General features: G+C 40.0%; 7 protein-coding genes across 7 annotated transcripts; 3 read left to right on the top strand and 4 right to left on the bottom strand.

The window, feature by feature from the left end:
• Positions 1-5,415: 5,415 nt before the first annotated feature.
• ATC70_003799 (uncharacterized protein) lies at positions 5,416-6,563 on the top strand (the record flags this gene model as incomplete). The annotated part of the gene is made up of 2 exons (XM_064823154.1): positions 5,416-5,433; positions 5,487-6,563. The coding sequence occupies 2 exons, from the start codon at positions 5,416-5,418 to the stop codon at positions 6,561-6,563; spliced, it is 1,095 nt and encodes a 364-aa protein (XP_064678466.1).
• Positions 6,564-6,583: 20 nt separating this feature from the next.
• Positions 6,584-8,184, bottom strand: ATC70_003798 (uncharacterized protein; the record flags this gene model as incomplete). Its single annotated transcript, XM_064823153.1, has 2 exons — positions 6,584-7,286; positions 7,346-8,184. The coding sequence occupies 2 exons, from the start codon at positions 8,182-8,184 to the stop codon at positions 6,584-6,586; spliced, it is 1,542 nt and encodes a 513-aa protein (XP_064678465.1).
• A 171-nt stretch (positions 8,185-8,355) lies between these two features.
• On the bottom strand, positions 8,356-9,357 carry ATC70_003797 (uncharacterized protein; the record flags this gene model as incomplete). The annotated part of the gene is made up of 1 exon (XM_064823152.1): positions 8,356-9,357. One exon carries the CDS (start codon positions 9,355-9,357, stop codon positions 8,356-8,358), a length of 1,002 nt encoding a protein of 333 aa, XP_064678464.1.
• Positions 9,358-9,541: 184 nt separating this feature from the next.
• On the bottom strand, positions 9,542-10,309 carry ATC70_003796 (uncharacterized protein; the record flags this gene model as incomplete). The annotated part of the gene is made up of 1 exon (XM_064823151.1): positions 9,542-10,309. One exon carries the CDS (start codon positions 10,307-10,309, stop codon positions 9,542-9,544), a length of 768 nt encoding a protein of 255 aa, XP_064678463.1.
• An 81-nt stretch (positions 10,310-10,390) lies between these two features.
• On the bottom strand, positions 10,391-11,381 carry ATC70_003795 (uncharacterized protein; the record flags this gene model as incomplete). Its single annotated transcript, XM_064823150.1, has 2 exons — positions 10,391-10,639; positions 10,689-11,381. 2 exons carry the CDS (start codon positions 11,379-11,381, stop codon positions 10,391-10,393), a joined length of 942 nt encoding a protein of 313 aa, XP_064678462.1.
• Positions 11,382-15,514: 4,133 nt separating this feature from the next.
• On the top strand, positions 15,515-16,858 carry ATC70_003794 (uncharacterized protein; the record flags this gene model as incomplete). The annotated part of the gene is made up of 3 exons (XM_064823149.1): positions 15,515-15,674; positions 15,727-16,487; positions 16,538-16,858. 3 exons carry the CDS (start codon positions 15,515-15,517, stop codon positions 16,856-16,858), a joined length of 1,242 nt encoding a protein of 413 aa, XP_064678461.1.
• Positions 16,859-18,267: 1,409 nt separating this feature from the next.
• ATC70_003793 (uncharacterized protein) lies at positions 18,268-19,952 on the top strand (the record flags this gene model as incomplete). The annotated part of the gene is made up of 2 exons (XM_064823148.1): positions 18,268-18,617; positions 18,677-19,952. The coding sequence occupies 2 exons, from the start codon at positions 18,268-18,270 to the stop codon at positions 19,950-19,952; spliced, it is 1,626 nt and encodes a 541-aa protein (XP_064678460.1).
• Positions 19,953-24,238: the final 4,286 nt, after the last annotated feature.

The following is a 24,238-nucleotide window of genomic DNA, read 5'->3' as shown; positions in this document are numbered from 1 at the left end:
AATTAAGCAAAAGACAGCAAACCTAGTGTGTATTTGAGCAGCGTTTTCTCACGTTGGAAGTCGTTTCAGTGTGCCAGAATAGTATCAAACCATTGCTTTCATCTAGCACTCACTTTCTGCCACCCTTGCTCAACTTTTTGGGGACCAAAAAAAAAAAAATATGGCCAAAAATTGACCAAAAAGCATGAGGTATCCCTCATGGTTTTCATCGAAAATCAAACAATCGCATTTTTTTTTACCTTGAAGATGATGACTTTTACTATGGTATGTATTACATCAAAATGTTGCTATCGATCCAAAGCAACCCTTGAAACGTCGTTTGTGTATCTTTTATATGTAAGTTTTTGACATTTTTGCTAGAAACCTCATTTCATATTTTTTGATATTGCTCGATGCGTTTATTATAAACATCTGCCATAAGCACCATCATTCGATGCGCCTTGAAAAGCACTCCAGAAATGCATTAGAAAGTATAAGATGATCATCGCATCTAATATAGTCCAATTCTGCAAAATAGATGAATCTAGTCGTTTTTTAGATCAAAATCTGTCCAATCTGGAATAGACGTTAAGCGAGAATTCAATTGATTTTGAGTGCTTCTGATATCAATGTAATCTACGATCTTGAAGCTAATATAAAGAGGATTGCAATTTGAAAAAAAGTATTATAGTAGCTTATTCTCTCTACTTTTGCCTGATTCTGAAGCACATTTTGTTTCTGACACTCGGATTAATCATTGTTTATTACATATTCAAATAAATGGCCTAATATGAAACGCAAACTTTCTTGCTATTCAAAATTGCAAATGGCACTTGAGGTTTGATGTACTGTACATTGAGATACCACTACTAGGCTATACTATAGCAGCCACTAAGGCAATGCTATAATACCATATACGCTTGGGAACCTAATGCCAAATGTCCATTTTATTAAAGTGTAAGGGCCATCACATCTCCTGTTACTAGGAATTTTTAGCAAATAGATGGCAATACTAATTATGAAATACATGTGAGGTTTCTACTGAGCACTAACGAAGACAGACAACTGGTTTATACATACACACTTTTTTAAAAATCATGCAAATACTGTATTTTGAGGCGGCGTCATGTCACCCAAGTGTTCTACAGGCCCAAAAGCAGCGGATCAAGATTGCCTTTTACTTGGATACACATTGTAAAATATAGCTTCAAATGGGTTTGCTTGCACTACTGCCAATATGCTCACTCTAATTGAACGATGACTTTTTGTTTGTTTGTTTTCCGTGCAACTTGCCAACATTCTTTTCAAAGAAGTAAGAGCATATCCTGTTGGTGACAGTAGCACCAGAACTTTGACAGCTCTGCTTGTACATATAAAATAGTGAATACATGTAATTTATATACTGCAATCACTGCAAAACTATACTGATAAAGAACCCGTTATTGTTTACATTTTGCTCGAACTTTTCAAATCCAAAGCGAATCAAATTGTTCACTTTCCGTTATCAACCGAATACAAGATGTAAATGTAAACAAGCTGACTGTGTTTAATCAATAAACGAAATAAACCATATGAGTTTATATCATATCTTGTGTGTATACAGTAGTAATAATGCATATCATATTGTAGGGCAGTTGAAGGCGATTCCAATGGTATTAGTTGCATTGTCTCTGGATGCCAGTAGCGTTCAGAATTGCGTTTGAAGTGTTTTTTGCGTGTCTCCTTAAATTGTTGCTACTGTAATCAAGGTATAAAAGGTAGAAGATTTCTCTCTTTATCTCACGTCCTTTCTTTATCTTTTTCTTCATCTTTTTTTTTTTTTTTTTTTCTCTCAAAAACAATAGACGCTACTAGAAGACTGGTGATCATGTAAGTATATTTGTCTTGTCTGCACATAACGGATGGTAACATGCTCTGAATCAGGGTGGTTCACAATACAAGGCTTATGGTATTTCAAGACTGGTTCTATTCTACTTGACGGCTTTCTTTGGATACTTTTGGTTCTCTCTGGTTCTCTTTGGATACTTTTGGTTCTCTCTGGTTCTCTCTGGTTCTCTTTGGATACTTTTGGTTCTCTTTGGATACTTTTGGTTCTCTCTGGCTCTCTCTGGCTCTCTCTGGCTCTCTCTGGTCCTAGTATATAGATATTTATATTTATTTGGTCGTATTCTTTCGCATGGGGGATTTTTAAGGGCACACTCTGAGGTTTTCAAGTCTTTGGTACTTTGTCTTTTGAGAGTTTCGTGTCTTTGGTGTGAGGGTTTCTCTAGTAAGTCTTCTGGAATAAGTCTTCTGTAGTAAGTCTTCTGTAATAAGTTTTCTGTAGTAAGTCTTCTGTAATAAGCCTTCTGTAATAAGTCTTCTGTAATAAGTCTTCTGTAATAAGTCTTCTGTAATAAGTCTTCTGTGTTGTCATGTGTTTCCCTTCCCCCATGCCTACTTTCACTTTTTGGGTTGAGATTGGTCTCCACCTTCTCGTGGTTCAACCTGTAAGCTTTTTGTAAAAGCAACCAAGAGAGACCATTATTTTTTACAATAAATAAAATGAAAAACTATACAATACACATTAAATGCGTGTGCCTGATATGAGTACACATTAAACATTGCTTATTTTATATCAATAAAATCTTGTATTTGCCCAGGAAATTATAAATGTCGATATGAGATGCAAAGGGTATAAGTTTACTGCTATGGAAATCAATAATTCGGATTGGATGTATTAGCTGCTTTTGATAAGCTCTTTGGATCCGAAGGAGGCAGCTTATCTTGCCATGCAGATATAAGTACATCAAAGCCTAAGCTCGCATATGTAGGTGTTGGGGACTATGCACGCTGTAGTTTTGCCTCATGTCAAACATGAGTCTTTGCGTCTATGTTGGCTGGGCTTGTTCTGGTACGCTGAATGATGCTACAGCCAAGGATGACCTGGCTAAATGGCTGTATCTTTGTATATTTCGTTGTCATATATTTCATTTCAACAAAATCCCGGTTACCATGGACGGATGGAGACGGCGAGCATATTGATATGTCAGACAATGATTACATGGCTCGCTTGACTCAATTTTACTTTGGATGGAAGTGGCCTTCAACGATCTGATACACGCATTACCCTTTATTACTCGATTGTGCGCAAAACACAGCGTATTTTAGATGCATTTGAGCCGTGATTTCTTGTGTTAGGATCCATTTTAGACCACCAGAATAATACCAAACAATCTCTCTCATCTAGCACTAACTGTCTGACACTTTTGCTCAACTCTTTGGGGACCAAAGAAACATGGACAAAAATAGACCAAAAAGTATGAGGTACCCCTCATGATTTTCATTGAAAATCAAACGATCACGTTTTTTACCTTGATAATGAAGACTTTTACTATGGTATACGAGCCTTTCAGCACTTCGGGTGGTTTCCTGACCTACGCTTCGCTTCGGTGGAAACCAACCTTCGTTCAAACGGCTCGCGCTGCCGCGGGCCTTTGGCTAATATCCCAAAATTAATATAGCTAAAATGTTAGAAGAGGAACCCTGATTGTTGATTGATATATAATCACTAATCATATGAGTGTTTATGCTTCGGATGGTTCTCACCGAAGCGTAGCGAAGGTAGAGAACCAACCTGCGCAGCGGTAGCTCGTGCTACTGATTGCTCTTGCGTATTTTATCAAAATACTGCTACTTTCATTTTGACCTTCCACTTACACATAGTAACCTTTCATATTATCTGTGGATCTGATTCTTATGTGATGTTCTACATCCATATACACGTAGCTACTTCATATACGGGCAAGCAGCATACTGGTATTCCCACTTTTTAATCCTTAGTGTCCATAATACAGCAAAATATGAGTGCATTTGAGCTGAATTTTCTTGCGTTCAAGGCCGTTTTAGATCGTCAGAATAGTCCCAAATGGTTGCTTTCATCTGGCAGTTACTTTCTGACACTTTTGCTCAACTTTTTGGGCATCAAAAAAACATGGTCAAAAATCGACCAAAAAGCATGAGGTATCCCTCATGGTTTTCATCGAAAATCAAACGATCGCATTTTTCATCTTGATAATGGAGACTTTTACTATGGTATATCTTGAATCAAAATGTTTCTATCAATCCAAAGCAACCTCTGAAATTATCTTTGTGGGGCTTTGATATGTAAAATTTCGACATTTTGGCCATAAACCTCTTTTCATATTTTTACAAATCATTTAATAAGTGTATTCAAAACATCTATTTTACTTAGTACCATTGGAAGCGCCTTGAAAAGTACTCCAGGAAAGCTTAAGGAAGTATGGGGTGATTATCATACTTCACTTAGTCGAATCTGCAAAAATAGCTCGATCGAGTCCAGAATCATCAAAATTTGTCCAATCTAGAACAGACTATGATTCTGGGTTTGAATTAATTTTGGTTGGTAGGGCCAGCTGGAAAACTCATGCCCTTTTCATAAGGCAATACAGTAGTAAATGCCCTTGAAGCGTATAGAAAGTAGGTGGAAGGTCATAGCACTATCGTTTACAATGATATTTTATTGCCTTCTATATCGTTCATAATGACATTGTCTTGCATTCTATATTTAATAACGTTAGTCTGGACATTGACGATTCATGGGCTGCGTAAGATGTCTGCAGTAAGTAGTGAAATCTCTAAGGCTCCAAGACGTTGTTCAAAGAGAACATTGACAGCATTGAGCAGAGGAAAGAGGGTAGAACTAACTGTCGTTTTTGTTGATTGATTGTAAAATCATTATTCACATATGAGCCAGGCCTGACAAATGCCTTGAAACTCAGGTTCCATATTAGGGTTGTAAAAGTGTCTAGGGACTACGTTATGATAACTGCACTGATATTTCACTGAAAGAAATTAATCACTGAAAGTCATCTCTTACTAAACGTTATCTCTTTCAGCGAGATCTGTGAACGTTTTCCTATATCATTCAATGAGAAATACTCGATATGATCCAGTGATTTCAGATTTTGATCAGGGCCATAAATTAGGTAAAATGGTTTGCTATTATGGTTTAATCATTTCAGTCTTCAAAGAGATTCAAAGTTCGTAACAATAACTCTTTCTACTACATACGGATCGTTTATTTGTGCATCTTCAGTTCAAGGTATGTGCTATATTAGGGTATGATCTAAGACTTGGTAGTTCTATTGATGCTAGAGGCTTCAGTTAATAAAGTCTAATGTATAGATGTATGCACATTTGAGATGGAAATCAGAAGTTTCTTCAAAACTAACTCAAACAGAAAAAAGAATACTCATTTATACAGTTGATGCCATGTATAGTTACTTGCAAAAGGTCTAACCATTGTATTTTGAATGCTGCTTGATGGAAAATGGATGCTGGCCATTGGCTGGAATCTTGCGCTCCAACTTCACCCCCGTATATAAGCTGATCGCCATGTCAAATGTATCGAGTACCTTTTTTTTTTTCCACACTATGAACACTTTAATCAAGGTAATAAGAATACAGTTGCGAGTTACGACATTACCACTAAACAAGGCATGTAGCGCACAGTATCAACACAATCCGTAAAGAAGGCTCGTCGTGTATTTTCAGGCATTCAGCCCACGGGCACACCTCATTTGGGTAATTATCTTGGTGCTCTGGCCAACTGGACTCGATTACAAGAACCAGATGCAGTGACAGGCGAGGTCCCATTGAACTATTACAGCATTGTTGATTTGCATGCCATTACTATGCCTCAGAATCCAGCCGCATTACGACAAGCCAAGATGGATGTGGCAGCCACGTTACTCGCCTGTGGCATTGACCCTCAACGCTCTGTCTTGTTTGAGCAAAGTCGAGTTGGATCCCATGCCGAATTGACCTGGATATTCAACTGCATCACACCTGTTGGATGGCTTGGGCGCATGACACAGTGGAAGAGTAAATTGGACAAAGTGAGTGGGTCCCATGCGCAATCATTGACAGACGAGACGTTGACCTCGGGTTTGAAAATGGGGTTGTTCGACTACCCTGTGTTGATGGCTGCTGATATTTTACTGTACAAAGGAACCCATGTACCTGTTGGTGAGGACCAGATTCAGCATTTGGAGTTGGCAAGAGACATTGCAACCTTGTTCAACAAGACATTTGGCTATACATTTCCCAAACCAGAAGCTATTGTGCCACCAGCAGCCAAACGAGTCATGTCTTTGCGAGATCCCACTAACAAGATGTCCAAATCAGATGCATCCGACTTCTCTAGACTGAACTTGATTGATACCCCTGAACTGATTCAGTCCAAGATTGCCAAGGCAACCACAGACGGTATTCGAGGTGTGACATACGATCCGGTGGAGCGTCCTGGTGTATCCAACTTACTGGGCATCTATGCTGCCATGCGCGACATTAGCATGGAGGAAGCAGTGAAGGAGTGCGCAGACATCACCAGCACAAAGGATTTCAAGAACAGAGTATCAGAATCCATCATCACCCGATTGCAGCCCATTCAGTCAGAGCTAGTTCGACTCCAAGCAGATCCAGGCTACGTAGCCAAGGTACTGGATGATGGCGCTATGAGAGCAAATCAAGTGGCTCATGACACCATGGAGCAAGTGTACAAAGCTGTGGGATTAAGATGAAAAATAAATAGAATACTTTATTATGTAGTGGCATGTAAAATGGCGCTGAGACCATAGTGGTCTGATATTTGTGTAAAGGGATATGAGGATGCATTCTTTCCGTCTATGAAAAAGCGTTGTACTGTGATATTGGAGAGTGTCATGGTATGGTTTTGGCTTCTGTTGCCAGCCCATAGCAGTCTGTCTATGCTCTGCACTGTCAGCAGTTGATTATGGCTGGTGAGGATGGTTTCTGCTGGTACCAGTGTGCCATTGGGTGTCTTTTTGTAATCGCCAAATGTCACAGGATGGTATCCAAATGTTGCATACGGCACATCTGTGAGATTGTCGAGGCGCCATGTACTTGTGTAGGACAATCCATCATTCTCATTTTCGCCGCCAATGAGTTTCAAATCAGTGCCTTTGCCTCTTAATACATCCATCATCATGGTGTAAGCAAGTGAACTGTCATGCGAGGGCACATCAGGCAAAGAGCCGTTATGCACAGCAGCGTCCACGTTCAAATCTCCCATCAGCAAAATGGGATGTGTATCGTCCTGAGCCGTGTCTTGGATGAATTGATGGACATGCGCAAACTGACTCAATCTCACTTTGGTATCATCCAAATTCAACTTGCCGCCATTATCATAGGAGGCCTGTGTGTGTGTGGTATAGACATGGACAAGCTGATCCTTGTTGTCGCCCACCTGGATCAGAGCGTGCAGCGCACCCTTGAAGGAGAGCCTGTAATATAATTGACAAGGTTAAATTTTCTGGATGATTCCGTTCTAGTGTAACTATACCAATCTGCATGGACACCACGGGAAAACTCAATCCGGTCGGCTTTTTTAATAGGATACCTTGATAGAATAAGCAAGCCACCATCTCCTCCTAAATCCCAAGGATAGTGTCGAGGTGATGCAACATGATAGTAAAAGCCTTGGTCAAAAGCAGCAATCAGCAGCTGGTCAATACGTCGATTCGCATAGGCAAATGCCTCTTGAATAGTGATGATATCGTGCAATGGCAAGACATGGTTGATTATGTAATCCAGTCGTTCATTCTTGTAGTCGTTTTCATTGTTTTTCACGCCTGGTGGTCGCATAAACATGTTGAATGTCAATAGACGAGGGGATGATGTTGGTGGCAATGATGTAGGAACAGTATCTACATGGCCATTGCTGCTGCTGCTGCTGCTGCTGCTAACAGGAATATGGGGTAATGCAACAGGAGAAAAGTACACTGAGCAGAAAATGACAAAAGATGCAAGGGGCACAATACATGCCACTAGACATACCAGTAAACACGATTTTCTAGTGCGGAAGCAGCAGCAATATCTGCTCTTGTTTCTTGCCATAGAGCATGTCCTTCTCTGTCTCTGGGTTGCAATAAAAGGCGATGAAGCCAGTTCCTCGTCAGACTCACTGTCATGATCTTGTAGTAATCGTTCTGTATCATCTTTTGTAGTTGAACGCTGTAATAGGGGCGCAAATCCCTGCTGATAATGATGTTCCTGGCGACGATCTTGTCTATGTGATGTCGCATAGTCATTGTTCAACATCAAGTGGTCATTTTCAGTGTTGATATCTAATGTCGCTGGTGAGTCGTTCTCCTTGTCAGTCTGCTTGACGGCCGATGCCATTGCGCTACAAGTGATGCAAAAGAAACAAAGGAGCGAAAGAATGAGTATGATATAATGACAAATGGCTATTGTTTAGCTTCCTTCCACACTCAACTACGCCTCTGCCCCGCCTCATTTCCGTGTAATACATTATCCCGGATGCACATGTTTATCCGTATTGTCTCTCTTTATTTAATCTCTGTCTTCATCTAACCATGTCAATAATTCAGGTGTGTAGTAAGTCAAGATCAGTGTGGCACCAGCTCGGATGAAGCCAGTCATTGACTCGAGCACAATCGACTTGAGATCAAAGACACCGGCTTTGGCAGACTGATACAACATGGCATATTCACCAGACACTTGGTATACAGAAATTGGGTAATCAGCCGCAATTTCAGATGCTTCTCTCACAATATCGAGGTAGGGCATACCAGGCTTGACCATAATACAGTCAGCGCCTTCTTCCATATCACGCTTGATGGCACGACGGGCCAAACGACGAGCATTGGCAGGAAGCTGGTAACAACGACGATCGCCAAATGCAGGTGCCGAATTAGCGGCATCACGGAAGGGTCCGTACCAGCTGCCAGCAAATTTGGCAGAGTAGGAAATCAACATGACCTTGTGTGCAAAGCCAGATTCCATCAATCCTTCCTTGATTGCACGAATACGACCGTCCATCATATCAGAGGGAGCGACACACTGAGCACCAGCCTTTGCATAGTTGACAGCGACCTCTGCGATACGCTTGATGGAGAGGTCATTGTTCAATGTACCGTCCTCACGCAACACACCACAATGGCCATGAGAAGTATACTCACACAAACACACATCGCATGCCACAAAGAGATCAGGAAAGTTCTTGCGCAAGAGCTGGATAGCCAAGATAGTAGGACCCTCAGGATCGTCTGCACGGGTGCCCGTGGCATCCTTGACGCCTTCCTTCAAAGGCACACCAAACAGGATGACAGACTTGAGTCCCTTCTTGACCAAAGGTGCAATAAAATCGTTCAATTTGTTGATGCCAATACGATATTGACCGGGCAGTGAGTCAATGGTGTCAAAGGCCTCGGGATCGTCAGTAATGAACATGGGATACATGAGCATGTCCTTTGTCAGTGTTCTTTCGGCTTGCCATGAACGAGACAAGGCGTGGTGATAGCCTCCATGAAGAATGGCATTGGGAGGAGTCATTTTGTAAAGAGTGCTGAAAAGTAAAAGAGTAAGGAAAAAGAGAGCTACGAAAATTACCCAGGCTGTAGAGTCTAAATAATCTATGTGCGCATCGGTCATATAGTCAGACGTTTGATATTGATTTATCATACTATTTTTATTGAACTGATCCAATCACATTTCCATTAGCGTATTATAAATCAAGTTACAGTGCCACTTTCTTTTTATTCAATAGGATGGAATGAGGGATCAAGATGCAGATATACCATATGCCCTTAGGTGGCTCACAGATGGGCCTCAGCTTATCGTAGCAAAAGGCCTGTTTGCACCATCGGCTTCGCACAGGGCCATGTGGTGAGACAATGTGGACTATAGACTCGCCAATTTGGTACATAATCTTGACTGTTGTGAGATGCGGATTGCAGTCAAAGATGAGCTCACAAATGAACGGATCCTTGGTGTTTCTGTCTTTTGGCGGACACAGGTCAGCGGCGAATTTGATCAATTGAGGACATTTGCCAAAGACGTACTGGTTCATCGTCTGACTAAACGCTCGCAATTGCTTGGCTGAATTGCAGTAAAAGTGCTTTAGTTCCAAGTACTTCAAGCTGTGCTCTGGTATCGTCAGACTCTCCTCTGTGATACGACTGATATTCATAAATTGCACCGCCAAGTGCTCTAGATGCGGTGCTCGACTGAGCAAGTGTGGTATGATGCGATGCTCGTAGCCCTCCTTTCTGCTTGGCAATTCCTTGAACATCTTTAGCGTCCTGAGCCCTGTAAACAGTAGTAAAAGCAGCAATATGCCACGTCCCATTTCACCCTCCAGCGTCACATTGCCCTTGGTGTAAATATCAAGGTGTTCGACTGTATGGCGTTGTGCCGATTCCTCTAAACCCTTGATCTGGATGCCATTTGTCTTTTCATGAACGTACACAGTGAGGTGCTTCAGGCGTATGTTACTCTTATCCATTGCTTTTAGTAGCTGTCCTGACAGCTGACAAAGCTTCATGCCGTACGATATCAAATGGGCTAGTCCGCTAAAGGACGACATCTACAGCTTGTCAAATACGCCCTTCAGAAGGTATACCTCGTGCACTTTGGTGATGTTGATGGCCAATTCGGTCAGATTAGGGTATTTCGCTGTGACATATTTGAGCCACAGACTCTTGCTGTTGTGTTTGGCATTCATTTCTGATTGCATTCCATCCATGCTCTGATCAAACTCCAGTGCAAATGACTTCATCTTCAATGCCAACTTTTTGAGCGTGATTTGTTTTGTGTGTAGAATGTGTGGGAAAGCCTTTTTTTGTGAGTATTTGGATCGCATTGGTATCAAATCCTGCAAATACGTCAATTAGCTTGAGTGTGGTCAGGTTGGGCGCATACTGTTCATGATTTTCTTCCAAGTCAAATGGTGTGATGTGCAAACGCTTCAGCTCTAAAAACGTGAGGTTGGGCGCATTCTTCAAGAGGGGTATCATGGGCCTTAGTTTAGCCTCGTAGTTGAATGCGGCTTCCATTTGCATCTCTCCTTGCGAAAAGGCACAATTGTAGAACGCATAGCTAATGTGTTTCAAATAGACAGTTTTGTGTGGCGATTTCAAGATGGGCATGACAAATGGATAATGCAGGTTGTCCTCTACAATGTACTCCAAACGCTTTAATTTCTGCACAGAACGCTCATACGCTGTCATGTCGCAAATATGCTCCATCTCCATGAAATCGAATCCAGAGTACGTGACAAATCCTGATGTGAGTTTCTTGAGGTGACTGAAGAGGGTGATGAGATTGATATCGTCGCATGGAAAGTAGATTTCGAGCTCTTCCACGGTCTGGATAAGCTTTTCGTTGCCTGGTCGTTTAAATGTATTTACCGCGTTTTTCAGGCTGTGGCCTTTAAATAGTTCAATCTTGTGGTAGAGCAATCCATGAAATGTAATGGCAATGTGCCAGTTTCTGCAAACAAGTGCGTACTTGAGTTTGTCTTCAAAACATAGGTATTTCGTAATCTCACGTAAGACGTCAGTGGGTATCAGATCCATTGATGAACAATGGAGTGTGTATAGTACAGCAGGAAGAAAAAGGGATTCAAGAAAGAATGTGATCCATATTTGATTGATACAGTATAGACTTTTTGATGGTTACAAGCAAAATGCAATCTTGATAGTTCTGCCGGTGGTGTCCTTCCTTGAATGGGATAGCTACTACCAACTACTTTGGTACCAATGGAAGTGAGGAAACAAGTGTGTTGATGGAGCTGAAAGCTTCTCACAAAGAACTTCAGTGAATGTCCATGGAGCAGATCCGTAATTCACTCAGGCAGATCTGTAAAATCTCATTGACATTTCATAACAACCAAGACTTTCAAGCAACAACATACTGTAATCTTAAGTGCGTTGAATGTCGAAAGGCCGCCAAAGGCTGTTCTGTGCGTCTGTGATAGCAGTAAATGATGATATCAAGCATATATTTGTTTTAGGATGCTGCTGAAATAACAGCAAATGGAGATTGAATTTTATGCTGGAAAAAAACATTTTGGCGTTCAAAATCGACTCAATTTCACATCTTTTGAACGTTTTTGCAAAATTCGACTATATAAGTCGCAACGATATGGTCATACTTACTAATGCTTTCTCGTAGCGCTTTTCAAGCCGCATCTAATGAGGGTATCTAACGAAGGCAATTTGATTAAACTCGTTGAGAAAATCTTGAAAATATGAAATCGGATTTTAAGCCAAAATGTCGAGATTTTGCATGTTGAAACTTCACAAAAGCGGTTTCAAGAGTTGCTTTGGATCAAGAGAAACATTTTGATTTGATATATGCCATAGTAAAAATCTTCATTTTCAAGATGAAAAATGCGATCGTTTGATTTTCAATGAAAACCATGAGAGATACCTCATGCTTTTTGGTTGATTTTTGGCCATTTTTTTTTGGACCCTAAAAAGTTGAGCAAAGGTGTCAGGAAGTTACTGCTACTCAAGTACAATTGTTTGACGTTATTCCGATGGCTCAGAAATACCTACGTGTCAAGATATGAAGAATTGAAAGCTGTCAAATTTGGTTAGGTATTGCTTTATGGTTTTTATTTACCCGATATAAATCACATCTTTAGTAGTTGAAGTCTTCTGAAGAGGCAGTTCTGCAGTCTGTGCAACTTCTAATTCGAATAGGAGGCATATTGATTTTGGTAAAGCTAATTCATACAAATTTTGATGCGCTATGTTGCTGGTAAGCTTATTAGCACTAAAAATAAAAGGCCAGATTGACTGCTTGAATACTATGGTTTCGCATATTCGCTTCGATACAATCAAGCCCTCATATAGATCAATGTTACCAAATGTTGGATTAGACGCCTTATTACCATAGCTTTGCACTGTTGCTTCACTATGGTAACCCCCCCTATAAACCAATGCTATCTAGTGTTGAATTAGATGCGTTACGTTCTTCCCCCAAACTCCCTCTCCAATGCCGGCTTCGTCTATCATTTATTCACCTTGTACAGCACAATTCTTTAAATTTTGAAAGGATATGACTAGCTTGTCTGAATGCTTTACAGTATATATAGTGAAGGTTTAATGCAAGGGCTTAATTTTAGTTTTTGAGATTCATTTTTGTTGTATCCAAGCTTAGAAAGATACACATATAGTAATAAAGAGGATTTCTACAGACACTTGAAAAGGAATGTATAGAAATGACTAGACACTAAAAGCTGAAGAACCTTTATTGAAAGACGTTACGGGATCCTTTTATACAAATCAACATCGTTCAACAAAGTCAATCTTCCTTTAACAATCAGGAACTAATAGGATAGAGTTCCTACAATCCTTATATAACATAGTACTTTTCAGGAAACATCCGGTTATTTGCTCGATTGAGATTGATATTCTAGTAAATACAGCATCACAGCCCAATTAACCTTAACAGGTTCGAACCCTGTATATTCCCAAACATCTACAGCCCAACCTTTATAGTTCCTTCTGTCATTAAGAATGAGTAACAATGAATGTCTTGATCCGATCATATCTGAGTTGTGTAGAACTCATCTAGTCCGACAAGCTCAACACAGCAGTAGGTCCTTCTCTAAAGATGAAATGCAATTCTATTAAATGAAACTAACTTCGGTTCCGTAATTCAACACCTGTTTTCTCATCTACTGCCAGAAAAGCAATATTGTGCCTCTGTAATAAGTTATATTGTTATAGAGGTTATCTCTATCATTTCAGCGACTAGTTGCACTTAAAATCATCTGGAATACTCATACTATGCGCTACAAGTGTGCGTAACGTAAATAAAAGATCGCCATTCATCTGATGTGACAATGTAATTTAACAAGTTGCAAATAATTTTTTGCTGACTCGATTTTCGGTGCGACATTCTAGGTATCACGTCAACTCACTTTGTAAAGAAAACCGCCTATGTCTTACCATGTTTGTCAACTGGGTAGATCAATGATTGACGCTACTGTGTGGCATTTAGAAGCAACTTAATAAAATCGAACTCATCATTACGAACTGAAACGCTGAAGATGTCTGCGTGTTTGTTGGAAAAGAATTTAATGGCTCTGGTATTCATTTTGTCTATGCTGTCTAAATGTTTGCCTGACTATGCTACATGTTGCACATTTCGTGGTTGCAGTTGATTTATGCCTTTTACAGTGCTGTAGACATTTATCGACACTGAGTGTTCTCCTCTCTGAGCGAATAGTGCCGCAAAAATGTGGTATCGAACTATTTCACTGGTTCAAGACATAGAAGGTTCTATTATTTTCATCAATGATGAGGTTCAATGCGTTAAATGGGCTGTCAGCACATGCTAAAAATTAAATGCTTCAATGGAAGAGGGGGCAAAGTGTTGACAATGCTGTTTCAACAAAGTAATGTATGAAACTGGAGCTGGATTTCATCGTCATTAGCTTCAGGCTTTATCGCCTTCATCTTTATCACTTTTTATCTTCTTTATCCCTGTGCCTCTGATCAATTCCAGTAAGAAAGGGATTTTTAATACAATGCGCTTACCCTCGATAGCCCTCCCGGATCGAGGATACTGGCCTACAAACCATCACATCTGTAGTATTTCAACGTTTATAAATCTTTAAGAATGATATTGTGCTAGAAATCCAAGCGGACTGGCGCTGTCGAATATAAAACTCATAAAAAAAATAAGAAAGTAGCTTGGCCAAGCGATAGTACTAGCCAATCCACAATCCCGTTCTTAGGAGCTTCTGAAGCCATCGTGTGTCTCTATAAAGGAATGGCAATAATTTCTCTACCGTCAGCCACGGCCGCTGAGCCCAGTCGTTGTTCACTATACTTCAGATGTAAGCGATGAAATCTCATAAACAAATTATCCGAGAGGCAGCGTATCGAAAAATATGCAATGTATGCACAGTTTTTGTTCAAATTTTTGCCCTTGATAATATCTAAATTTTGGAGAATATCAATATTAATTCGAGTTTTCCAGTTACGAGCGTTGATATTATACATTTGATTCCTTTGATCGTTTTGGTGTCTCTCTCTCAGCGATATAAGATGACAGAGTTTGTGAAAGAGACTCCTGCCCTTGCTATATATGTGAAAAAGATTGTATTTTACCCATGGTCCTGGACTCCATTGCGGGGCAGTAACAGATTGGGTCTCGGAAAATGATCCGATACGAATCTTGATTTACAGCGACTATACAGCCAATTGTGGTCGATATCGTTGCATTGGAGGAGTATCATGTACCTTGTATTGTATATGCTTCCAACCTATAAGGACTGGTATTGATACATGAAAGAGAGTAACTGCTTAATCGTTCATTTCGGATTGATCTATGATCTGTCATCTGATTGGCTGGATCACCACATTTGCATAAATGTTGAATGTAGCTCAAGAATACGACAACACATTCCATCTAGCAATTGGTTTCCATAATAAGTCTACTACAGAGTCCTCTCAATGCTCCAACTTGCTTTAATTTTGATCAGAAACCCATTAAATGTATTATCAAATCTCAAAATAGGGTTTATAGATTGGTCGCACCGACAATAGTCTTGGGAAATCCGGAAGAATGTAATATACACATTTTACTAATGCCAATTAACCATGTGTGTCAATGCTGTTTTATAAAAAGAGACAAATACTCGTTATTTAGATGCTTCTTTGTATTATTACTTGTATAAACACAAATCGCCATGGTTTCCTTGCCTTATCCTATTACACTGCCTGCTTTAGCTGACTCTCAAGTAACACACGTTGGTGTAAAATCTCCTGAAGATGTTGTTGTTGTGTCAGCATTGAGAACTGCTCTTACCAGAGGAAAGAAGGGTGGTTTCAAAGATGTGCTTGCTGACGGTAAGTTTACCTAATTGAACATGAAAGCAATTGCTAATATGATCATGCACAGAACTCCTGATGAATGTATTCAAAGCTACTATTGAAAGAACTGGCATTGATCCAGCATTGGTTCAAGACATTACAGTAGGCAATGTATGCGCTGAAGGTAATCTTGCAGTGCCCTCGCGTATGGCTGCTCTTGCTGCTGGTTTTCCCGAGACAACAGCTGTCAGCACCTTGCATCGTCAATGCTCATCTGGCCTCCAAGCCTGTGTGCAAATTGCTTCTGCTATTCAATGTGGCCTCATTGAGATTGGTATTGGTGCTGGTGTAGAGTCCATGACAGCCGATTATTACAATCGCCGTACTCCCTACTCAGACAAAATCTCTGTAGTGCCCTGTGTCGCTGACTGTCAGGTTCCTATGGGTTACACATCTGAAAATGTTGCGCTTGAATATGGTATCACTCGTGAGGATCAAGATCGTTTCTCTGTAGAATCGCATAGAAAGGCATATGCTGCTCAACAAGCGGGCCGGTTTAAGGAAGAGATCATTCCATGTACAGTGACGCAAATTGATAAGTATGGTAATCAAAAACAGGCTACTATTACTGAGGATGATGGCATCCGACCTGATTCCACTTTGGAGACGCTCGGTAAAATTCGAGCTGCTTTTGGCAAGAATGGTACAACAACTGCTGGTAATGCCTCTCAAATCTCTGACGGCGCTGCTGCTGTCTTACTGATGAAGCGTAAAACGGCACAAAAACTGAGTCTGCCCATCCTTGGTAAATACATCACATCTGCTGCTGTTGGTGTACCTCCTCGTGTGGTAAGAAAATTATGCAATGAAACGACGGATACACGACTAACAATCTGTAGATGGGTGTGGGTCCTGCCTACGCTATCCCTGTTGCTGTTGAGCGTGCCGGTTTAAAGCTCTCTGATATTGATATTTTTGAAATCAATGAAGCATTTGCATCTCAAGCCATCTATACAGTGAAGGCACTCGAAATTCCGGATGAAAAGGTGAATCCCAATGGCGGCGCTATTGCATTTGGTCATCCCTTGGGTTGCACCGGATCTCGTCAAGTAGCTACTCTATTTCCCGAATTGAAGCGTCAAAACAAGCGCTACGGTATTACCAGCATGTGTATTGGCTCTGGTATGGGCATGTGTGCTGTTTGGGAGGCAGAGTATTAAAGATTCTTTTATGCATAAATATGAAATTGGTCCAATAAACCGTTGAAGGCATAAAAGTTGGCACGGCTAGAGTCTAGGGCATCCAATTTGATCAAATGATGGGGCTCTTGGCCATTTGAAGCATCCACATTATCAAATAACTCTTCCAGGTTTTAAATTGTGATTGAATTTATTGTGTTATGTTGTGGTCCTGAGTCTTATGCAGGCTTAATTGAGAGGGAACTATTTGATCTACTCCTCTTCTCATTGTAATCGTGTATTTCGCTTATTTTCATGAGGAGCCAAATCAATCCAGTTTTTTTTTTTTCCCCCATTGAAGGCCTTCCAGAGAGATCAGCTATCTCTAAATGTTTCCAAGGTTAGCTTTGAGAGGAAAGAGTACCATTAATTTCCCAACCGACACCTTTTGAGGGCTTCAATAATCGTCATATTAACTGCAGGTCAAAGCGTGGTATGGTATTGATGAACGTCTACTTTCTTCTGGATGTAGCGTAAGAGAACCGACCTCATAGCTAACCTCCCATGAATCGTATGACTCCTGTTTAGCTGTCGCGCTGGCTAGGCAGCAACAGCTTCACATGGCGGCCCATCTCTTACACGTTTTGCAGTCGTTGTAGACTCTTGTGTTGTCAATAGTAGGTGTCAGTTCCTCGCATCAATACGTTCATATGCAAACAAACAACACGTAAAAGCTTAGTAAATCAGATATGCATTCTTGTGATAGTTGCCTTACCTTTCTTGTAGCAGTTCATTGCTGTTGCATCACAGAAGAGCAGTAGCACTGCTAGCCAAGCTGGTGCCTTTTAAGACTTCCATCAAGTATCCTATTGATTGCAGGTTAGGGCAATATATGGCATTGATGAACGGCCCGCTTTCTTCTGGATGTAGTGTAAGAGAACCGATCTCATAGCTAACCTCCCATGAATCGTATGACTCCTGTTTAGCTGTCGTGCTGGCTAGGCAGCAACAGCTTCACATGGCGGCCCATCTCTTACACGTCTTGCAGTCGTTGTAGACTCTTGCGTTGTCAATAGTAGGTATCAGTTCCTCGCATCAATACATTCATACGCAAACAAACAACACGTAAAAGCTTAGTAAATCAGATATGCATTCTTGTGATAGTTGCCTTACCTTTCTTGTAGCAGTTCATTGCTGTTGCATCACAGAAGAGCAGTAGCACTGCTAGCCAAGCTGGTGCCTTTTAAGACTTCCATCAAGTATCCTATTGATTGCAGGTTAGGGCAATATATGGCATTGATGAACGGCCCGCTTTCTTCTGGATGAAAAATAATGTAGTTGAACTGTTGAACATCTGCTGCCTTTTGGACAACAAATATATGTGTGACGTTGAATGTCTTGAAATAAGGGATTGAATGCTTTTTCAGCTTTTTAATTCAGAATTCAATCAAATGATAGAGCACGATGTGAAATGGTGTCTTGACAATGCTGCGTCCTTAAGCTTAAAAGCTTTTGCTGTCGAATATGGATTTCGAGAAAAGGCTCGTGCAAATAGCCGCTACAAGAACATTTTAGAGTCGCGCGCGTTCAAGAGCTGTCCATTCCAAAGCGAGTTGATTCGTGAGTTCGAAATTTGGAAAGGTAGTACGCTTGAGAGGTCATTCTGGGCAGAGATAGCTTTGAATGCGAAGAAGCAGCAGGTGGAAACACTATTGGAATCAGACGGCTATGATACAGCAGCTCACTTTTCTCTACAAGCATCATTAGAATTACGAACACGCTCGTCTAAGGATCAACCCACGTAATATTGATACTTTACATTATCATAGAGAAAGATTTCCTGATGTAATTTTTAAATAGTCGAGCCAAATCGCAACCTACTGATGAAAAACCTGCTACCTCTGATCGCTCCATCTCTGAGTCTTCCTCGAACGATAGTTCTTTTGCACCAGAATCATGCGATAGCAGCTCAGAAGAAGACTTAGCATACACGGCCCGTAAAACCAGCTTTGATTACCTCGTATCTACAAACCGAAGGGATGAAGTCGTGTCAGCAGACTGTAGCGTACAATGGATTTTGAGCGATGGGACCAATTTATCACAATCGTTTATTGAAAAGAGAAATGCACTGATTGAAAGATGCAGAAGGGACAAGAGTAAATTGTCTGTACAAGAACAGCTTGCTCTGAGTGGCATTCTTTTGTTGGATGATCGTCAGCAATCTGATTTCCTGAGGAATACTGACTATGTCCAAGCATGCAGAGAAATGAAGCTCAAATATGGTCAATTTGCTGATGTCGAGAATCCTTCAATGCATGATGTCTATAAATGTATAGAACTGATTCAAAATGGTGATTCGTCCAAGGTCGAGGATTTGCTAGACACAACCAATTTACCAATCCGCTTCAAGTCGATATTGTTTTCATTGAGTAGAACATATGGAACCAGCTACTCAATCAAGGGCGCAAATGAAAACACCATTATCAAGGACTACCTCTTGCCTATGCTGGACTCATTCTTCCCTAACACCGAATACTCAACAACCTTTGCTGCTGACAAAGAAATAGAGGAGAGCAATAACAGGTTCGCTTCAATTGATCCCTCTTTGGCAAAGCATGTGAAAAAGGCCGACTACTCAATTGTTCACAATGCTACAAAGTATATGCTTTTGACTTTGGAGGCCAAATCATGCAAACAGCAACACAAATCTACAACTGACCTGATCAAAATTGGCAAATACTTGAAGGACATAATCGATGCAGCTGAAATCAAAGGCTTTAAAGAACTTAAACTCGTAGGATTGATATCAAGCGGTGAACATGTTGACGCCTATCTCATTGCACACGATCACGATTACATATACACCCTTTACAAACTTTATACCTTCCATATCCCGATTGATCGCACTGATATCCATCGCTGCATACCTGCTATTTCGATCATCCCAAAGTTGAAAAATATCGTTCTCGCATCTATCGACATATTGAATAAGCCAAAGGGGAACACGCAGGCAGCCACATTACGACGTCTTGAAACTTATCATACTCCTATAGCATTGCCTGAACAAAAAGTGAAAAGAGTGCCCAACATCCAGACCTCTCCCGAGTTCAGAGCAGCCAGGCGAAAGCTATTTTAGGTCTTTATACCCTTATTATTACCCTATGATACAATAAATTTTTCATTTACTCCATAGCTTTATTGTATTCTCATTGTATAATCATTTTCTATATGTTGTTTAGGTCTATAATATCCACATTGCATAGGGATATTCCCTAAACTGCATAGCTTTATTATATTTTCATTTTTGGCTCACACCATTTCACTTTAATTCATGCAGCATACTCAATCTGCAAAGTAGATTGATCGCATCAATCTCGAGCCAACAACAGGCCAAAATAATGTAAAACATGATACTATTGTACTACCGATATCTTCCCTTGCAAGCCGTTTTAGGCCGTCAGAATACCACCAAATAGTTGCTCTCATTCAGCACTTACCGATACCTTTGCTCCATTTTTTGGAGACCCAGAAATATGACCAAGAACCGACTCCAAACCATGAGAGATGCCTCATGCATTTTATCGAAAATCAAACGATCGCGCTTTTGGCCGCAAAAATGAAGATTTTTACTATAACATATGAATGTTTATGCTTCAGATGACTATCTACTTTCGCTTCGCTTCGGTGAGAACTAAACTGCACAGCGGCAGCTTGCGCTACCAGTTGCCCTTGCGTATCTTATCAAAATACTGCTACTTTCATTTTGACCCTCCACTTACACATAAAAAGCTTTCATATTATCTGTGGATTTGATCCTTATGTAATGCTCTACATTCATATACACTTAGCTACTTCATATACGGGCAAGTAGAATACTGGTATTTCCATTTCTTAGTCCTCAGTGCCCCTAATACAGCAAAATATGAGTGTATTTGAGCTGCTTTTTCTCGCGTTCAAAGCCGTTTAAGATTGTCAGAATAGTATCAAACCATTGCTTTCATCTAGCACTAACTTCCTGCCACCCTTGCTCAACTTTTTGGGGACCAAAAAGCATGAGGTATCCCTCATGGTTTTCATCGAAAATCAAACAATCGCATTTTTTTTTACCTTGAAGATGATGACTTTTACTATGGTATGTATTACATCAAAATGTTGCTATCGATCCAAAGCAACCCTTGAAACGTCGTTTGTGTATCTTTTATATGTAAGTTTTTGACATTTTTGCTAGAAACCTCATTTCATATTTTTTGATATTGCTCGATGCGTTTATTATAAACATCTGCCATAAGCACCATCATTCGATGCGCCTTGAAAAGCACTCCAGAAATGCATTAGAAAGTATAAGATGATCATCGCATCTAATATAGTCCAATTCTGCAAAATAGATGAATCTAGTCGTTTTTTAGATCAAAATCTGTCCAATCTGGAATAGACGTTAAGCGAGAATTCAATTGATTTTGAGTGCTTCTGATATCAATGTAATCTACGATCTTGAAGCTAATATAAAGAGGATTGCAATTTGAAAAAAAGTATTATAGTAGCTTATTCTCTCTACTTTTGCCTGATTCTGAAGCACATTTTGTTTCTGACACTCGGATTAATCATTGTTTATTACATATTCAAATAAATGGCCTAATATGAAACGCAAACTTTCTTGCTATTCAAAATTGCAAATGGCACTTGAGGTTTGATGTACTGTACATTGAGATACCACTACTAGGCTATACTATAGCAGCCACTAAGGCAATGCTATAATACCATATACGCTTGGGAACCTAATGCCAAATGTCCATTTTATTAAAGTGTAAGGGCCATCACATCTCCTGTTACTAGGAATTTTTAGCAAATAGATGGCAATACTAATTATGAAATACATGTGAGGTTTCTACTGAGCACTAACGAAGACAGACAACTGGTTTATACATACACACTTTTTTAAAAATCATGCAAATACTGTATTTTGAGGCGGCGTCATGTCACCCAAGTGTTCTACAGGCCCAAAAGCAGCGGATCAAGATTGCCTTTTACTTGGATACACATTGTAAAATATAGCTTCAAATGGGTTTGCTTGCACTACTGCCAATATGCTCACTCTAATTGAACGATGACTTTTTGTTTGTTTGTTTTCCGTGCAACTTGCCAACATTCTTTTCAAAGAAGTAAGAGCATATCCTGTTGGTGACAGTAGCACCAGAACTTTGACAGCTCTGCTTGTACATATAAAATAGTGAATACATGTAATTTATATACTGCAATCACTGCAAAACTATACTGATAAAGAACCCGTTATTGTTTACATTTTGCTCGAACTTTTCAAATCCAAAGCGAATCAAATTGTTCACTTTCCGTTATCAACCGAATACAAGATGTAAATGTAAACAAGCTGACTGTGTTTAATCAATAAACGAAATAAACCATATGAGTTTATATCATATCTTGTGTGTATACAGTAGTAATAATGCATATCATATTGTAGGGCAGTTGAAGGCGATTCCAATGGTATTAGTTGCATTGTCTCTGGATGCCAGTAGCGTTCAGAATTGCGTTTGAAGTGTTTTTTGCGTGTCTCCTTAAATTGTTGCTACTGTAATCAAGGTATAAAAGGTAGAAGATTTCTCTCTTTATCTCACGTCCTTTCTTTATCTTTTTCTTCATCTTTTTTTTTTTTTTTTTTTCTCTCAAAAACAATAGACGCTACTAGAAGACTGGTGATCATGTAAGTATATTTGTCTTGTCTGCACATAACGGATGGTAACATGCTCTGAATCAGGGTGGTTCACAATACAAGGCTTATGGTATTTCAAGACTGGTTCTATTCTACTTGACGGCTTTCTTTGGATACTTTTGGTTCTCTCTGGTTCTCTTTGGATACTTTTGGTTCTCTCTGGTTCTCTCTGGTTCTCTTTGGATACTTTTGGTTCTCTTTGGATACTTTTGGTTCTCTTTGGATACTTTTGGTTCTCTCTGGTTCTCTCTGGCTCTCTCTGGCTCTCTCTGGCTCTCTCTGGCTCTCTCTGGTCCTAGTATATAGATATTTATATTTATTTGGTCGTATTCTTTCGCATGGGGGATTTTTAAGGGCGCACTCTGAGGTTTTCAAGTCTTTGGTACTTTGTCTTTTGAGAGTTTCGTGTCTTTGGTGTGAGGGTTTCTCTAGTAAGTCTTCTGGAATAAGTCTTCTGTAGTAAGTCTTCTGTAATAAGTTTTCTGTAGTAAGTCTTCTGTAATAAGTCTTCTGTAATAAGTCTTCTGTAATAAGTCTTCTGTGTTGTCATGTGTTTCCCTTCCCCCATGCCTACTTTCACTTTTTGGGTTGAGATTGGTCTCCACCTTCTCGTGGTTCAACCTGTAAGCTTTTTGTAAAAGCAACCAAGAGAGACCATTATTTTTTACAATAAATAAAATGAAAAACTATACAATACACATTAAATGCGTGTGCCTGATATGAGTACACATTAAACATTGCTTATTTTATATCAATAAAATCTTGTATTTGCCCAGGAAATTATAAATGTCGATATGAGATGCAAAGGGTATAAGTTTACTGCTATGGAAATCAATAATTCGGATTGGATGTATTAGCTGCTTTTGATAAGCTCTTTGGATCCGAAGGAGGCAGATTATCTTGTCATGCAGATATAAGTGCATCAAAGCCTAAGCTCGCATGTGTAGGTGTTGGGGACTATGCACGCTGTAGTTTTGCCTCATGTCAAACATGAGTCTTTGCGTCTATGTTGGCTGGGCTTGTTCTGGTACGCTGAATGATGCTACAGCCAAGGATGACCTGGCTAAATGGCTGTATCTTTGTATATTTCGTTGTCATATATTTCATTTCAACAAAATCCCGGTTACCATGGACGGATGGAGACGGCGAGCATATTGATATGTCAGACAATGATTACATGGCTCGCTTGACTCCATTTTACTTTGGATGGAAGTGGCCTTCAACGATCTGATACACGCATTACCCTTTATTACTCGATTGTGCGCAAAACACAGCGTATTTTAGATGCATTTGAGCCGTGATTTCTTGTATTAAAGGCCGTTTTAGGCCGTCAGAATAGTATCAAACCATTGCTTTCATCTAGCACTAACTTCCTGCCACCCTTGCTCAACTTTTTGGGGACCAAAAAGCATGAGGTATCCCTCATGGTTTTCATCGAAAATCAAACAATCGCATTTTTTTTTACCTTGAAGATGATGACTTTTACTATGGTATGTATTACATCAAAATGTTGCTATCGATCCAAAGCAACCCTTGAAACGTCGTTTGTGTATCTTTTATATGTAAGTTTTTGACATTTTTGCTAGAAACCTCATTTCATATTTTTTGATATTGCTCGATGCGTTTATTATAAACATCTGCCATAAGCACCATCATTCGATGCGCCTTGAAAAGCACTCCAGAAATGCATTGGAAAG

Source organism: Mucor velutinosus, assembly GCF_035048745.1.
Source record: "Mucor velutinosus strain NIH1002 chromosome Unknown tig00000268, whole genome shotgun sequence".
Taxonomy (NCBI): Eukaryota; Fungi; Mucoromycota; class Mucoromycetes; order Mucorales; family Mucoraceae; genus Mucor; species Mucor velutinosus.
This window is presented reverse-complemented; position numbering and strand designations above follow the sequence as displayed.